The sequence below is a fragment of the Stylophora pistillata genome, chromosome 12 (genome assembly GCF_964205215.1).
Source record: "Stylophora pistillata chromosome 12, jaStyPist1.2, whole genome shotgun sequence".
NCBI classification, from domain to species: Eukaryota; Metazoa; Cnidaria; class Anthozoa; order Scleractinia; family Pocilloporidae; genus Stylophora; species Stylophora pistillata.
The window spans coordinates 9,330,072-9,347,613 of record NC_142530.1 but is presented as its reverse complement, the minus strand read 5'-3'; the positions used below and the strand labels follow the sequence as shown (position 1 = coordinate 9,347,613).

The 17,542-nt window shown below is 39.0% G+C and overlaps 1 protein-coding gene, 2 long non-coding RNA genes and 1 pseudogene across 5 annotated transcripts; 2 read left to right on the top strand and 2 right to left on the bottom strand.

The window, feature by feature from the left end:
- Nucleotides 1–687: 687 nt before the first annotated feature.
- Nucleotides 688–1,979, bottom strand: LOC148718697 (uncharacterized). The gene is made up of 2 exons (XR_015994298.1): nucleotides 1,710–1,979; nucleotides 688–952 (listed from the first exon to the last, which is right to left on the bottom strand). It is a non-coding gene; the product is annotated as an uncharacterized LOC148718697 (long non-coding RNA).
- On the bottom strand, nucleotides 688–8,860 carry LOC148718695 (uncharacterized). Its single transcript, XR_015994296.1, has 5 exons — nucleotides 8,177–8,860; nucleotides 7,229–7,298; nucleotides 5,306–5,373; nucleotides 5,092–5,113; nucleotides 688–2,938 (listed from the first exon to the last, which is right to left on the bottom strand). It is a non-coding gene; the product is annotated as an uncharacterized LOC148718695 (long non-coding RNA).
- On the top strand, nucleotides 1,911–2,635 carry LOC148718696 (melanocortin receptor 4-like; annotated as a pseudogene).
- A 129-nt stretch (nucleotides 8,861–8,989) lies between the features above and the next one.
- Nucleotides 8,990–17,477, top strand: LOC111328510 (arginine kinase). Of its 3 annotated transcripts, none has more exons than XM_022932957.2 (3): nucleotides 8,990–9,132; nucleotides 11,045–11,191; nucleotides 15,959–17,477. In XM_022932957.2, exons 2-3 carry the CDS (start codon nucleotides 11,069–11,071, stop codon nucleotides 17,108–17,110), a joined length of 1,275 nt encoding a protein of 424 aa, XP_022788692.2. In that variant the 5' UTR covers nucleotides 8,990–9,132; nucleotides 11,045–11,068; the 3' UTR covers nucleotides 17,111–17,477. The 3 variants fall into 3 exon arrangements, with proteins under 3 accessions (XP_022788692.2, XP_022788693.2, XP_022788694.2); XM_022932958.2 differs by having other exon boundaries at nucleotides 9,021–9,128; XM_022932959.2 differs by lacking the exons at nucleotides 8,990–9,132; nucleotides 11,045–11,191 and adding an exon at nucleotides 14,666–14,806.
- Nucleotides 17,478–17,542: the final 65 nt, after the last annotated feature.

The following is a 17,542-nucleotide window of genomic DNA, read 5'->3' as shown; positions in this document are numbered from 1 at the left end:
ACGCGGTCTCTGTACGGTACTGTAACTAAACAGATTTTTTCGTTAGGCGCGAAGATACTAAGACGATACCTTCCATTTGGCGGGAAATACGCTCCGATATTTGTCCGCGGACATCGTCTTTACCGAGATGCGAACAGTTTTCCGAGACGGTGACGCTAGAGAAAAACTATGAGCTACTAGTATGAATTTACCAGCATATTTTTGCACCAAATGGAGGTTATTGAGTTCAGTATCCTTCGGATGTTTTTGCAGCGAGCGAGGAAAATGTTTTATTGCTTGGGATTTTTTCTGATCAGTGTTCTCTGGTTCGAATTATGGACAAACAAACATGTCCATTCTCCTGTAACAACAGCAAAACGCTCTTATATTGAATCAAATTTAAAAGCGGGGCTTATATCGAAGCGGACGTAAGGTTTGAATATTAGGGCGTATCACTTGGGGTATATCATCCGATATTCCCTAGTTTTATCGGGAGCTTATGTGATGGGCTCCTGGTTTTTTCTCAGTCATGTGGTGCACTTAGAACAATCGCGCGCGAGCAAAAACATTTGATGGATTGTCAGTTCTGATATTTTTATCTCGGACACATTTTGAACCGACGGTGAAGAAGAGACAGATCCCTGCCTGTTTGGAAGGGGTAATAGTGGACTGAAGTGAACAAAGAAAACGAAAATAAACAGTACTACATTTGGTTCTCTGTCCGTTGCTATTTTTATTTTGAAAGAAATAATTATCATTGATCTATGCATTTCCACAACTTTAAATAGCAGAATAATTCCACTATTCTTTACGCAGAGGCCATTTTCTGGAACATTTTGCGGCATTCTTCGAGGTCGTCACGATTCCTCAGTAGGAGTTGTCGGGTAGCTGGAAGATTAGCGAACTTTTCAAAAAGCTCCAAGGAACTGGAGGAAGCTGGTTTGTAATAGTGCAGAAAATCATGTCGAACACTCTGAAACAATCGAACAAAGAAAAACAAATTAACCTAGAACGAAGGGAGAGGGAACACCAATTTCAAAAGGTCACAGGTCACAAACAGATCCTTTATTCGCAGAATGATAAACAGACAGAGAAACAGACACACAGACAGAGAAATAGACAAACGAAGACAGACAAACGACGAACAGGACAACCGACAGACAGACAGACAGACAGACAGACAGATAGTCAAACAGGAGAACAGACATACAGTCAGGCATAAAGATAGAGAGATAGACGAAAATGCAGGCAGATAGAAAGCTAAACATACAGACACGCAAACAGATACTCAGACATGGCAAAAGACAGACAAACAGAAGAACAGACACAGTCAGGCAGAAAGATAGAGAGATAGACAAAAATGCAGACAGATAGAAAGCTAAACATACAGACACGCAAACAGATACTCAGACAAGGATGATGGGTACCAAAATGGGACCCAGCTATGCCAATCTTTTTGTAGGTTTTGTTGAACACCAATTTTTTTAGCCAATAAATGATTGGCCCCAAACCTGAACTCTACGGTCGCTACATCGACGACTGTATCGGCGCTACCTCCTCTACCAGAGAGGAACTTACTCAATTCATAACCGCAGTCAATTCTTTTCACCTGGCTCTGAAATATACCTGGGAAATTTCCGAAAATTCTTTATCCTTTTTAGATGATATCAAAGTTTCAATTGAAGGCAACGGTTTATCCACTAGTGTGTATTACAAACATACAGACTCACATAGTTACTTGTTGTATTCATCATCGCATCCATCTCATGTTAAGAACTCCATTCCCTTTTCTCATTTTCTAAGACTTCGTTGTTTATGTAGTGATCACTCTGATTTTTCCCACAAATCAGAGTCAATGTGCCAGTTTTTCGAAAAACGTGGTTACCCTGATTCTGTCGTTCAAGCGGGTCACCACTGCGCCCAACTTATTGATCGACATTCAGCACTACAAACGTCACAGAAGGAAAATTCCGTTTTTCACGAACATCATAGTGGGTTATCTTCTTTGTGGCGTATCTTTGTTGACATTGACTGCAATAAGCGTGAACAGACTTCTTGCCCTGTCATTGGGACTGAGATACAAACAAATTGTAACTCTGAACAGAGCACGAGCGATCGTTCTTGTGGTCTGGATTTTGTGTACGGTATGCTCCGTGTTGCACGCACATAATGCTCGTATAACAACTTGGTACTCCCATATAGTGATACCTGTTAGTTCCGTAACCTCAGTTTTTTCTTACACAATGATTTCCAGGAAACTCCACCGCCATGAAATTCAAGTACACAGAAACATTGTCCAATCTAGGCAATCAAGCAATACAAGTTCAGGGCCAATAACATTTCTCGATACAGAAAAGGAGTGTCCAGCGTAATGTGGCTGCAGTTAGCAGTAATTGTTCGTTATCTTCCTTATGCTATAACTACAGCTTTGTGGACCTAAAGTGGACAGTCAATGTCTGTTGCAGCGCTCAGACAATTTACAGCGACTTTAGTTTACTCAAATTCAGCTCTAAACTCGTTGCTTTACTGCTGGAAGATCGGAGAAGTGACACAATCTGTGAAAGCTAATCAGAAAAACGCTTTGTTGCCCATGAGCAATAAGATTGGAAATGGTCTCCCCCCCCCCCCCCCCTACTGTACTGATAAAGGTTTATAATATATTACATTTAAAAAACTCTAAAGCGCTATACAATATTAAAAGCGTTCTTAAGAAGATAAGTCTTCAACTGTACTTTAAAAAAGTCAAAGTTCACATAGTATCTAGGGCTAGATGGCATAAATAATACTAGTAATAAGAATATAAAATTAAAAATTAAAGGCTTTCTTAAAAAGATAAGTCTTCAACTGTGCTTTAAAAGAGTCAATGTTCCTACAGTTTCCAAGACTAGATGGCAAGGCATTCCATCCTGTTGGTCCAGCATGGAAAAAGGCTCGATCACCAAAAGTAATCCGTGTCACCCTAGGGATTAGCAGCAATGTTTCAGAATCAGACCGCAGGCTCTATCTAGTTCTAGGCTTTACAACAAGTAGTTCAGATAAATATCGTGGTGCCAGGCCATTTAGACTTTAGCTGGAGCCCAGTATACTCTCTAAAGTGATCCTTCCCTCTATAATATTTCCAGCTCTTTCACTGCCTCCTTAATACGATTAAAGCTGTCGTCATTAGGAGACAATAGTCAGGGCTTCTGATAGAACGCGATGGTGCGATTTCGCACAATCGACCTCGAATCGTATCCGATCGCACAATTCACGAAAATCGCGTAATTCATAAAAAATTGAAAACAAACTCCACAAGGTAAACGATAAATCAACACTTTATCGTAAAAAATTCCTTATTTACAGGTCGTTTCAACAGGATTTACCTTCGAAACACATTTTCCATCAACGTGTTGTTTTAAGATTATTCAAATAGAAACTCACTTTCGATCCAAATACGTAAGACGTTTCGTAACATAGACGCCATAATGGACGCGCGCGACCAACGTCTAAAAACGGGGTTAAATTGCAAAATATCTGCACAAGTTCAATAAAAAGACGTAGAAGATGGCTTTCACGTCTTCTGAAGAGTGAAAAAGATGCTTTGGTCTTTAAAACCTAATAAAACAAGCTTGAAATAGCTCAGAAAAAATCGCACAGTCATAAAAACACATAATCCCCGTTTTTTTATCGCACAATTTGCTGAAAACAAATCGCACGATTTACATCTTCTTATCGCACCCTATCAAAAGGCCTGAATAGTGTTAAACAGTCTTAATATCTGGCATCAATAAGACGGATTTGAGCATGCAGCGACTGTCAAAAGTAACACTGATGTATTTTTTCATTAATGTCACCTCCATACATAGTAAACTTGGTGTTATGTAATCCATGCTTTCCAGCGCTTTGTAGCATTATTGTGGTGGAGAATACAATGTGGTCAAAAGCTGTAATGATTCTTATAATATACCTGTAGATTTTAATTTTTTTAAAAACCCGAATACACTCATTTTCACAAGAATGGTTGAGCACCAGGCCTCGTTTTGAAAAAGAGGCCAAGGGTAATTCGGAAATGAGCTATTCAAAGAAGGTATCAGTAGCAAGATTTAAATTATTACCCTTACATCTGACCATTACCAAGAAAGGCATTATCAAAAACGTTTAAAAAATTAATGCATTTCAATGAAAAATATTTCAAGAAAAGTTACGAAGGAAATGTCAAAACAAGAAAAATAAATGTTTGAAGATTTGTTTGTTCTTAAAGAATAATGGGATACAGTTTTAAAGTTCTAAAAGCTCCACTGTTAATTAAAGGATATCTCTATATCTGCGGTTCCCATCGGGAGATAATAAATCATGAGATAAATGACCATCAAATGTTTCATCCAAATCAGATCATCTGTTTAAGTCGTTGATCTTTTTCCATTGCCATGGTGGCGCATGGAGAATACCTCAGTTGTTGATTCGTGGGAGGTGAACCGAGGTAAATACAACGATGCAAATGAGGCTGCAGCTGCTAGGCTGCAGCTGCAGCTGCTAGCCCGCAGCTGCAAGGCTGCAGCTGCTAGCCTGCAGCTGCTAGCTCGCAGCTGCTAGGCTGCAGCTGCTAGCCCGCAGCTGCTAGGCTGCAGCTGCTAGCCCGCAGCTGCTAGGCTGTAGCTGCTAGCTTGCAGCTGCTAGGCTGCTAGCCTGCAGAGGGCTGCTGAGGTATTCTCTTATTTTCCCAAAAGAGATTGCTTCTGATAATAATGAGGAAGGTTTAATAACTCTTCCAAAGTCTCTGCAGAAAGCTCCCTCTCTTCGGCAGAGTCAAAGTGTAATACTGCTAGCATACTGCATTCTTCATAATAGAGGTTGATGAATTGATCATAAATTAAATAATCTGTTATACAGTAGTCTGTCAATAACTTTCAAGTTGATTGGGTTTTTTACTGTATCAGTATTATAATTGATAAGATGAACTAAAAGTCACTTTAACTTCACTGTTGGACATTGTATTCACATTATTAACAACTTTCATCGTATTTTGTTCTACAATGAAAATTAATTTGTAAATTGCATAACATACAGCGGTACAATTTGCCGTGAGATTTTAGCGGTGACAGGGACACGTGGCATGTCTTGTAAGTACAGTACCTTGAATCTTTTTGTTTATCCCCTGAAAAAAATATTTGACTTTTCGTGGAAAAATGTAGTAACACAGCTTGTAAGTAATTTATCTTGTTTGATTAGAATTAAGTGTTGTGATACTACTTGGAAAGTTTGACTCAATTGATTGTTTTTGGTACATTTGTAGGTGGCTAAGATAACCTACACTGATGAAATAATGACAAAAAAATATAAAAATTACCAAAAAAATAGACTTTAACGGCTATCACAATTACTGGTGGACTCAGTAGCTTGCATTGTGGGCCGGACCTAAACAAACAAACAAATATTTCAAACAAACCTAAATTGTTTTGAGAAATTCCAAATAGCAGGAGACAGACCAGTTGGCTATTTACACAGTGCAGCTGACAAGTTGAACTCAGGGTGAGTGAGAATAATTCCACTCAGTAGCAGGAAGGAGGAATTGAACCCAGTTCACCGCATGATAACAAGTCCAGCACCCTTACCACTAGGTCACACTGACTACACTTGTATCTAACACTTGATATAAAACACTTGCATAATTTGTTTTTGAGATAAACTATTAGCCATAACTAATGACACAACTACTAATAGTTTAACAACAACAAACATATGAAACATATGTGTGAACTGCGGTTATGAGACGTATATGAGCACGATCCTTCGCAGTAAAGCACTATTTGAGCAATAGTGAAAATCAGACCTGAAAAAAATTTCAGGCCTGTGCGGGATTCGAACCACTGACCTCTGCGATACTAGTGCAGCGCTCTACCAATTGAGCTAACAAGCCAACTGGGAGCAGGCCATCAAATTAATTCGACATAAACCCATAGTTTGTTGTCAAAGTAATGTTTGAGTTTTTTGTCCACTTTCTTGAGAACCTGATTTATTTTGGCAATCTACTTTGATTATAATTAATTTTTGTAGCATTTAGGTAAATTTTAATGTACATTTTCTTTTTAGTCTCCTGACATCCATTTGATACATTGTCTTTGAACAAGCTGTTATCCAAAAATGGCATCTTGATTACTGAAGAGAAGAAACACATTTTAGGTGCTCACTGAAGTTGTTATGAGAGTGACATCCCTGTGAAAGGCCGTAAAAGGTCTTTTCTTCAAAGAAGCAGATGACCAGTGTGCTGAAACTTTGTGGCTGATCACCTACACAAACATTAGTACTCTATGTTCCCACTTCACAACACAAGTTTCTTGTGGATTTTTCTTGGGAAGCCATTATATGGCAAAGAACAGCACCCCAGATGTCTTGGATTTCCTGTGTGCTACTATATATAATAACAAATCCAAAACTGAAGAATAAATTAGGTCCACAAGTAATTCCCTTGTGCACAGCCTACAGCATTCTGATGTATGTAATGTGCAGGGAACTCTTTCTTTTCCAGAGAGTAAATGCTGTTTTATTGAGGGTTAGCAATGCCACCAAAAGGGTAAATATATTAAACTTTACTTACTGTAATCTTCTTTAAACTTTTTTGTTCATTTATAAGTTACATTTAAATCAATCATTTATATTCCTTAGGGTCTAAACACCCTCCTGTTGCCATCATACATCATAAAATAACTGAAGGTAATTTTATAATAGTACATCAAAATGTCCAAACAGTGCAATTTCATGCTCACCTAGATTAAATATATTTTTGTAAATTAAATATTATCAAGCTTCATCTAATCTTAGGCCTCTGAGAGATTGAATAAGTCAGGCATAAATCATTGAAGAGAAAGTCTTCAAAACTCAATGGACAGCTTGGGGTGAAATGTCAAGGCCAAGGTGGAATTTGGTCAAGACATTTGGGTTTTTATTCATTTCCCTAGAATTCAGAGTCCTTGCAAACATTATACTCTCCAATCACTGTAACTCTGATCCCCTCTAAATAACCCATTATATTACATTTGACTTGGTCTCCTGCAAAGATTTTGATAATTCAAAGCCACTTTTGCCCAATGTAAAAGACTTTGAGAACACACATGTGCAAGCCCTTAGAATGGAGAAAATTTGTGGTCAAAGAAACTAACTGTTATTTTCCTTTCTCATAGAATCTGTCATGTTTTTTTCAATTTTGAAATGTCCTATGAACTAAAGCAAATATCAACCCTAACTAGAAGACCATCTCTACCAGTCTACCCACCTCTTGACGGTAATCTCCATGGTATAAGGAACCCCAATGTGTACAATTTGTTGAATATTACTACAGTCTACTGAAGACCAAAAGTAATTGTTTCAAACAGAACACAATGAGTTGAAGTACACTTCACAAGTTCCTCAACAATTCTGGTACATTAATTCTTGGGGCACTGAGCATTGTATTGTGTAAACAACCTGTTTTTGACCAAAGATTCAACATTTTCTGGGAATTACTGGTCTTTGCCCATCTCCGAGTTAAAGTAAATGAGCAATCGGAAATAATTTTGAGGCTCCCATAAATTGGTGAGAAAGGCATTTCTAACTTGAAAGCTCTCAACTGATCAACTATGGAGGCCGAGATGGAGTTCAGTTTCACCCCTAGTGATGGATGTGTGAGGCATGGAAAATGTAGGGCTTGTCTGCATTTCTTTCACTTATCAGTGGGTCATATAATCCCACTGTTTCTATTATTCAGACTTTTGTGGTTTTGGTTGCAGTTCCTGTCAGAACAACAACTGGTACTAATGGGAATAAATTCGCCAAAACCCCAATCTTCCTATATGCTGGCCTGAAGGAGGACCTTAAGCCAAAAAAAAAAGTAACTATCATGCCACTCACATTCTACTGAAGTGTTAATCTACAAAGTGGTGGGAGAAATCTGGCACTCGCATGAGCTAATTGCTCAACAAGAAAAATAAAGATAATTCAGTTTTTACCCACGTTCAGAAAAAATTTCAGTTCAAGATGAACATTATTTTCATCTTTGAATGTTGGCACAATAGGAGAAAACGGATGATCGCAGATTTTTCTCGTTCAACTAAACGACCCTAGCAAAACGATCTCAAGGATAACGAAATATACAAAAATGAGCCGAGAGTCAAGTAGAAAACAAAACTGAATCATGACTAACATCACTTTTCATTTGAAATTGCATACACGATTTTGTACATACCATTGCAGCACCTAAATTATGAGCCTCGTCTTTAAAAATTGCCCTTGGGTTACTTCAGAAATTTAGCAAAGTTCTTGAATACGAATACCTCTAAGTTTCCGAACACCAAACTGCATTTTCTTACATTCTCCATCCTCTCTCGTCAAGCTTTAATTTGTAATACACACACATGGAGGAAACTTTCCAGTTTCACTCTGTAGTCCCTCATTAAAGTATTCAAAGGTGAAACCACGATAATTTACTACGGCTCTGTCAGAGCCTTGGAGATCACGAAGGAAATCCAACACTACTTGCAGAACTTGATAGAAGAGAGATTTTCCATAATCAGTTGGTGACGCTGCTAAGACATCTTTTTGGGTAACAAAGATTTCTCTTATGGCTTTGATTGGAAAGATTTTCAGCTAAACTTCAGAATACCCGGCCACTCATTTACATGTCATTAAATAAGAATAGCGTCTATTGTGTTATACCTCATTCTTCAAAGCCTCCCGACGTATGTAAATGATGTTGACGGGTATTCTGAAGATTTTCGTATAACCCCAGACCAATCAAAAACAAAGCCGAAGTCCCAAAGGTAAGCTGTTGTTTTGCTTCTGTTTTCTTTTATCCAAGAATTGTATGCAGAATGAAGGATGGGTTTATACGGAAATCTTGCCCTTTGATTTGCTCTGATGTTAGTTGCCACTCCTGCTGCCCAAGTTGTACGAGAGAGAACGGAACAGCCTCGCAGGGCCTAGCTCCGCCACCATGTTTTCAAGCTAACTAATGCCTGCGCAGTGAGTCCATGACAAGAACGTGTCACGTTAACAATGGCACTCACAGCGTATTGGCGGAGCGTGACCTCTGGGGACAAGGCCAGAAACAGTGAAACACCTTGGTTACCGTTTGTACGGCGAGTGACTAAGACTAACATCTCTCTAGCTGAAATCATAATTCAAAGGAAAAGCTGCGAGTATGTAAGTTTTACTACTTTGTTGCAACTACTTGCTACCTTGTTTGTTGGTCTTCTTCTTTTGCAAAAAAAGCGTGCCGTAACAGCGTGTGGTAATCAAATAATTTCGAGTGCAATTCGGGATAAATCAGCATAAGCCCTTTTCATGCCGGCTCAGCCGTGTATTTAGTTCACTGGTACGGTCGCTTCCCTTCGTGTTGTTGCCGAAGTCGTCGAGGCTTTCCCACAAGAATAATTGAGAGTTTGCATTCTTTCTCGTTTAAATAGAATTCGCGCGATAGCAGTAACTAATCCACGACGGCTATCACACACGCATTTAATCCCCCCGTCTGTCGTACGAACTGTTGCATATTCTTCTAGAGAATTTTGCTCAGGGCCCTTCTTAAGTTTCAATACTTTTGTCATGGTCAATTTTGGATGCCCATGGCTTTCTAACTTTAAGCCAGTGGTTAGTGCGTTGTTGGGTGTTTTTGTTCTGGATTAAAACGTTGTCGCATGGTCGCCATTTTGTTTTGTTGTGGTTTCGGACTCCTGTCAACCGAATTAATTTCAGCTTTCTTCAATCCATGCACTCAATTTCAACTTTCTGTACAGTTTGGGATAATTTGACGTCTTCTTAAAAAGTGTTCGAATGACATTAGATTTTGTTAGACATTTAAGAATAAATATTAGCGAGAAAAACACACAACGTTTCGATGACTCCATGTCATCATTCTCAAGTGAGAAGAGAATAAAAATGAATAGTTAATTTATACCGTGCGAAGTTGACAAACGTAAAAGGTTAAATTTTTTTTTTTAAATTTAAATAAATAATTGCGCGTGTTGAGTTCATAAATGTCATTTTTATTCTCTTCTCACTTGAGAATGATGACATGGAGTCATCGAAACGTTGCGTGTTTTTCTCGCTAATATTTATTCTTAAATGTCTTAAAAAATGATCTTGCTAAAATTTTTGCGTACATGTTAGTTAACAATTATCCACCTAGAGCGAAGTGAATATTATATCATATTAGACGTTTTCTTGTGTAATATCGCTGAGTATTTTTACGAGTTGTGCGAGCCCGTAGGGCGAGTCAAAATACAAGCGACAAGTAAAAATACTCAGCGATACTGCACAACAAAACGTCTAATAAGAGATATATTATCCAACACGCCAAATTGTTATTTCAGTGCGAGCGAATTTCGCGGATACTTCTGGAGTACAAAATATCGCGTTATATTTGTATTCGTCTCGCGCGTCATTTACACTCTGCGAAGCACAGTTGGGTAATAATGTTGAATAATCCCTGAAACGCAGTCGGGGGATTATAGGGCCTGAGGCGAATAATTGTTCTAGCATAATTGCTCAGGTGCTTTCGAATTCTGTTGTAAATTCTGTAAGCAAAGATTACATTGTGTATATTTTGTCACAGTTCTGTTGATTACTCAGAGAAGCAAGCAGTTTAAAAACACTGCTCGCGTCACGTTGTCACGCAATGGTCACACACTGAATCGTTTTATTTGACGTTGATAATTGTCGTATATCTTGTCGTTTGTCGTTTATTATCTACGGGTTTATATCGAATTAATTTGATGGCCTGCTCCCAGTTGGCTTGTTAGCTCAATTGGTAGAGCGCTGCACTAGTATCGCAGAGGTCAGTGGTTCGAATCCCGTACAGGCCTGAAATTTTTTTCAGGTCTGATTTCCACTATTGCTCAAATAGTGCTTTACTGCGAAGGATCGTTCTCATATACGTCTCATAACCGCAGTTCACACATATGTTTCATGTGTTTGTTGTTGGTTGATAATTGTGTTAAAATTAACAAATCAACAGTGGTTTAGCGTGGTCCCTTTTAACGACAACATGACAGTGGTCAAAGTGGTCTGCAACAAACGTCGACCTCTGTGATGGTGAATATTCATTTTATTTCCTCAGCATCTCATCTAGAAGCCCAATCGCATGGGTTCGTGTCGTTCACAAATGGCTACGGATTTACAAACCAAGGCGAGCACTTCCAATTTGGCTTCAGATCCAAACAAGGAGGAACAAAATGCAAATACCGCTCCTGGACCTCAAACGAAGGTACTCCCAAAATAAAATTAGAGCACGTAAAAGGAAGAACAACCAGTATACTCGATGACTGTGCTTCAGTCAATGATACTAGTCTTTGAGTAACCTAATTACTGACTCAAAAGTTCTTCTTCTCGGCGTTGTTGTGTGAACCGTGATTTTGCTAACCTAGGGTAAGAGACAATCCTCTCTTCCTCAGGGAAGATTTGTGGAAAGATTCTGTAATTTATCCAGGGGAAAACAGTGGTGAAGTCTTCAATTTTGTCTCGGCAGTTCATTGTGTGTCTTGTTGATGGCAGACCTGAGGCGGCTTCGTTTTCATGTGCGCGTTACTAATTTTTTTTGTAAGCCGTTGTTGTTTTCATCAGAATTAGCCGGGTGTTAAAAATTCATACCACTGTAGCAGTGTGGCAGTGTGCCGACTAATGAACTTAAGATTGAAGTCCGTAAATTAGGTTGCAAAGCGATCAGTCCCTCATCTGTAAAGAACAAAGACGATATTTCCAACCGCTTATTGCATGAGGCGGGCGGAATCATTTCGTTGAGTCCGTGAGTAATTTTTTAGTTTTTAACTCGGAACTCTTCTGTTTCCTTCTCCATGTAAGGTTACAACAGGTCATTTTTTGGTTTGGTTGCTTTCGGTCCAATTCTCCTGTTCATCGCGATGTCATTTTTGCCAAGAATAAGAGGATTTTTTGCAGATTACGGCGCTGATGGAATGAAAGTGTTTGTCATAGTGATTATATTTCTTTATTAAAAACTGGATCATTAGATAATGCAATTCAAGACTTTTTATTGGCTTAGCCATTATGGTATGTGAGCCAATACACCATAATCTACAAATATGGTAAGCGTACGCGTCAGCTTAAAATTAACAGGGAGCTAAGAAATTTAAGATTTAGTAAGATTTGTCTAATATCTTGGGGGCGTTTCCAATAAAACAATTATTCCACTCGCGCATGTTGGATATAAGATGATTATAGCCAGGTAGGCGCTACGCGCCTCGTTGGCTGTCTATCATTTCATATTCAACGCGCGCTCGTGGAATAATTGTTAAGTATAACGTCTACGTTTGAAATACCGCCTCAACGTATCAGTGAGCCTGGGATGATCAGAAACCGTTTCCAGATTCTTTGGCTGTGGAATCAGCATTAAAGATATGTGACATTTCTTTAGCATCATGGTGCCAAGATTGCAGTTGTAATTCATCGCATTAGCCGGGGGACCAAATATATTCCTGAACCGTTTAGGCAATCAGTCCCCTTGAATAAGATACTCCTACCTATACCAACGGTAAAACATGCAGACCAGAAACATCTGGTCATAGCGAGCAAAAGCAGAGGAAACCTAGGAGTTTAGGTGACGTGTTATTTAACTTTCACCAGACAGGGAGGAACCGTCAGTGCTCTGTCGCGCTTTGTAATAATCGGTGCACTGTGTAATAAAATTGTCGCACTAGGTGATACCTGTCGACAAGAGTTGTGTTCCAATGTACTTTGTCGGGGAATGGTGGGGTGACCGCATAGGTTGGCCGCTTAAAATACTGGTTCCGCAGAAAACGATAAAAAACGCCATTTTATGCCATAATTGACCTCTTAAGGCGCAAAAGCTCGCTCACAAATACTGTTAACATTGATTTCTACTATTCGTAGCGGGGAGTTTTATTTGTGTGGTTCCTCGTTTTCATTCTCGCTGCTTTTATCAGCATCACGTGACTATCACTATCACACTCATTAGTATCATTAGTATCGGGAATACTTGTCCCCAGACCATCAAGTTCGACAGGTGTCGTTATAGAGTGCGACAGCATTTCTTAGTACTAATAAAATAGAAGGCAAAATTACTGAATGCTGATTGGTCAATGAAATGGGTATTTTTCCTAAATTTGCTTGACAAGAGAGCAAAATTAATAGCTCATGATTGGTACTCAGGTTGCCTAGCAACAGCTTATGCTATCGAAAAGTTGTTGCTGAAGATTTTCTGTAACAATGGCGTCTCGTTTCGAGATAGTTGACGAGGAATTTATCGAAGAATTAAAAGACAAGAGTGAAAACGAAAACACGAGGAAAAGCACGGAGTACTGGAAGAACGTTTTTAAAAAGTGGGCGAATGAAAGAAACTTCCAAGCAAATTTAAAAGAGTACGAGAGCCATGTCCTCGACCGAACACTGGCGCAGTTTTATGCCGACTGATTACTGAAGAGCGCATTCAGAAATTCAGTAATTTTCCCCTCAATTTCATTAACAAGTAATCGCAATGGGTCCTCGTAAAATTAAGGATTAATATCACTTGTGTTTTCAGCAACTTCTAAAACCACGCGTGATATTAATCCTTAATTTTACTCGGCCCCATGCGATTACCTATACAAAATCCGATGATCTATTATAACAAAACTTGACAGCTTTTGCCATTACGAAGTGTGACAGTTAATGTTAATGAAATAGGGTCGAAAGTGACTGTAGAAAACAGCGCTTTGAACGAGCTAGAGTGGCGGAAAACAAACACCTTTCGAAACATTAACATTCCAGTTCGCGTTGCTGAAATTTTCAAACCAAGTTTAATTCGTTGAAAATTGTATCATTCAGTGTGTCATTTATAACCATCACCGTGATGTCTTATTAACGGGTTCTCACTGTACACTTTATGTTGATAGTTTGTCAACACATTCATAGGATGGTCCGTCCGTATTTCCTACGATGGCAAAGTTTATTTGGAGACGTATAACGATTTATCGATGGGAGAAATCGTTTCCCTAGTCTAGGAGGGACGATCTCGTTGGCATAGCTAGTGAAACATATTAAAGTTTTGCAGCGGCATTGGCTAAGATGCTTCTTGAACTTCGTCTACTTTACAATCTACTGATAAGGCCTCGTGAAAAAGAAGAAAAATTGACTTAATTGGTAAAATCTAACTGAAGAAAAAACTGAGAAAATCCTAGTATCAAAACCAATAAATGAGTACACAGATAGTAATAACATTTCAATCTTTACTCTTTTCTAGTTTCGTTTTATTGATCTCAGATAAAATTCAAAATATTGTATTACTGAAATTACAGATTGTATGTTATCTTTTTGGGCACATGAACCAAGGCTTTCCACGTCTGTTTTTTTTCCAGCAGTCCTTTTCTCTATCACAATTCCTGGTGATGGTTTTTTGTAAGCCATTGCAAGTGTTTACTTTCATAATAGACGAAAGTCCTTAGCAAGCATCAGTCAAAATAGCTGTTGGATTGACAGAGAGACGATATTTTTCGTTTCGGTACCTGCGTGAATTGATAGGTCTAGCGTGAAATCAAGCTATCACGACATCTGTTTCCCTCCAAAAATGTATTTTTCTCTTGCTATTCATGTGGCTGGTCGTTCACAAGTGTCATTTTCAATTGAATAATCAGAAGACTTTTTCGCCAAAACACCGGTGTCCTTGAGTGCATCTGTGGTCGACATTTAATTAAAACTGAGAACGTTTAAAAATCTTACTACCATATTTGGTGTGGAAGATTGGGCATATTTATACGTTCCATCTATTTACAGTCGCAGTAGTTTCCTTCATCTGATCAGACGTCGCAAGGCATTCAGAGATCTGTCGCGAAATATCTGCGTTACAATGGCTTCAAATCCACAAAATAAGGTAGAAATGTATGCTGAGAAGCACTAACTTAAGTCTTGACATTTATGTCACAAAATGAAGCTAGCTACACGTCGTTTTTTTTTGGTTCGGTTTGCTGCATAAGTAATGATACAAGTTCTAATTTTCTGATCCATTTGAACAGGGAAACTGTTCACAAATCTTTAGCAATAGAATGTATCTGTTTCATATTTAGTCATTTTCCTATTGTTTTTCAAAGTAAATATCGGTTTCTTGTATTCAAAATACTGCTAAAGTTTACAGACTTTTATCTCCAATATTAGCGACAGAAAGAGGAGATTTTTATTTATGACTTTAAACTGCATGCAAATCCATACTGTCACGATATTCAGAGAGCGTGACGAACGTTGTTCGATGGAATTGTTGGGCCGAGGAATGTTCTTTTCCTGTACGAGGAATCTATTTATAGCCTTTACCTTACATGCCTCGCTACAGACCTCGGTGTCTTTACGGTTCAGTGGGTAAATAAAAGAAAACGGCCTGACGTGATCGATTAATTTTGCAAGGTATTTCCTATCTGTTAAGGTCCTTTTGAGTGGCGATCGATACAACAAAATTTATAAACTGTATTCGTAAACAATGACGGCCAGTTTAATTTCGTGTTATCGTTGTGCTCGCGAAGATCAGACCGCTCGAAGGTTCAATGATCCGTGACATATAGGGATGTGGGAACTGTTTGTCTCAGCGGTCGATTTCGTTGAAATCAAAGCGGTAGAAGGTGCCTCGTCGAGAAGATCTCAGCACATTTTTTTTCGTAAATCACACAGTTCACCATAATTTCAGCAGAGTCCAGGTTTGTGCAGATTGCATCTTCCGTAGTGAGAATGACAACTTTGGAAATTTATTTTTTTGCAACCTCCATCTCTCTGATGGGTAACTACGCTACTTCACACTTGAAACATATATAGAATTTAAGGATATCCGGAATACATTCGGCTTAAATATGTACACTATCTTTGAGTATAGTTAAAAACGGCCAAAACGGCAAAGAATGGAATCAAATCACTTTGAATTTACCTCTTGATTACCTTGGGATGCATCGGTTTCTTTAGAATTGCAGAGCGAAATGTCTTGATGTTGCAATAGCAATTTTAAAATTAGGAGATTCCTAAATGTGACAATATGATTTTACAGGATGCTGGCCAAACCATCGTTCAAGATAAGACCATGAAACTTGGAGATGACATTAACCTGGCTGAACAAAATGATGTCAAGCTTGATCCAAATCTCGAGAAAAACGAATACCCTGATTTATCTGGAGCGAAATCACTGATGGCTAAATATCTCACAAGGGAGATTTTCGAGAAGCTGAAGGACAAAAAGACATCCACTGGTTTTACCATCGCTCGAGCTGTGAACACTGGAGTGTTAAACAAAGAGAAGTCATTGACTGGATGCCATGCCGGAGATGTTGATTCCTACACCATCTTTGAAGAGTTCTTCGATCCCCTCATCGAGGAGTATCACCGCGGGTTCAAGCCTTCAGACAATCACGTGACTGATATGGACCACACTCATCTGAAAGGCAACATTACTGACCCATCCAAGATCATTTCCACAAGAATCAGGGTGGCGAGAAATATTTCTGGCTTCAATCTGGCTCCTGGACAGAATTCCAAAGAAGAAAAGTTGCAAATAGAAGCTTTGATGTTGCAAGTGTTTGCCGAGCTGAAAGATGATTTGGCCGGGCATTATTACTCACTGGCCAAAATAAGCGAGGAGGAAAGACAGGAACTTGTCAGGGAGCACTTGTTATTCAAGGGCAATGACAAGATGCAAGCTGACAGCGGATACCATCGATGGTGGCCACATGGACGAGGGATCTACTTAAATCATAAGAAAACCTTTGCTGTGTGGCTCAATGAAGGGGACCATATCCGTGTCATTTCCATTCAGCAAGGTGGCGATGTCTCCTCTGTATTTACAACACTAGTCAAGGGGGTAAATACAATCGAGATGCTCCTTATGAAGTTAGACAACAGAAGCTTTCAAACAACAGAGCATCTTGGCATGATCACATGCTGCCCAACAAATCTTGGAACAGGTCTGAGAGGCGGAGTGCTAATTCAACTGCAGAAAGTTGTGGAGAAATTGGGCGAAGATGGCCTGAAGAAATGGTCCCATGAAAACCATCTCCAGGTGAGAGGTCTGTACGGAGAGCACTCCGACACCACAAGTGCTATTTATGATATCTCCAACAAGTACAGGCTCGGGTACTCAGAGGTCCAGCTCGTTCAGTTTGTGATTGATGGTGTCAACCAGCTGATTGAAATGGAGTATCATTAAGCTGTGAATTTGTCCTTGAACTTTATTAAGAGTGTAACCTTATTAAGAGTGTAGTACTAACGAACGGAACCCAAACTGTCAAGATTATTTTCACTGAACTGATAGAAATCCGTTTATTGATTTCCCAATAACAGTAGGGCTCACAACAACGGAGTTTTGGATCAGTTAATGATGTTGTAGTTGTAAGGTTCCATGGTGTTTGTGAGGCATTTGTAAGCCCTCCAAAAACTGTCCTGATTTTCATTTTGCTTTGGTAATTGTGTGATATAAGGTCAGGCCAAAGCTTGTATCCTGAGTGTTCCTGAGTGTTGATGTAGGGAAAACAATTGCGAGTTACTGAAATAAATATTTAGTCTTGCAATTTTCATTCCTCGACCATTTAATCCTTCACTCGTGAACACATATACGAATTTAATCAAAATTAAATACCAA

Bases quoted from the DNA above. Each gene is read 5' to 3' on its own strand.
- LOC111328510 (XM_022932957.2), top strand. From the start codon at position 11,069: ATGGGTTCGTGTCGTTCACAAATGGCTACGGATTTACAAACCAAGGCG. The intron at 11,192-15,958 runs GTACTCCCAAAA...ATGATTTTACAG, and splicing joins CTCCTGGACCTCAAACGAAG to GATGCTGGCCAAACCATCGT.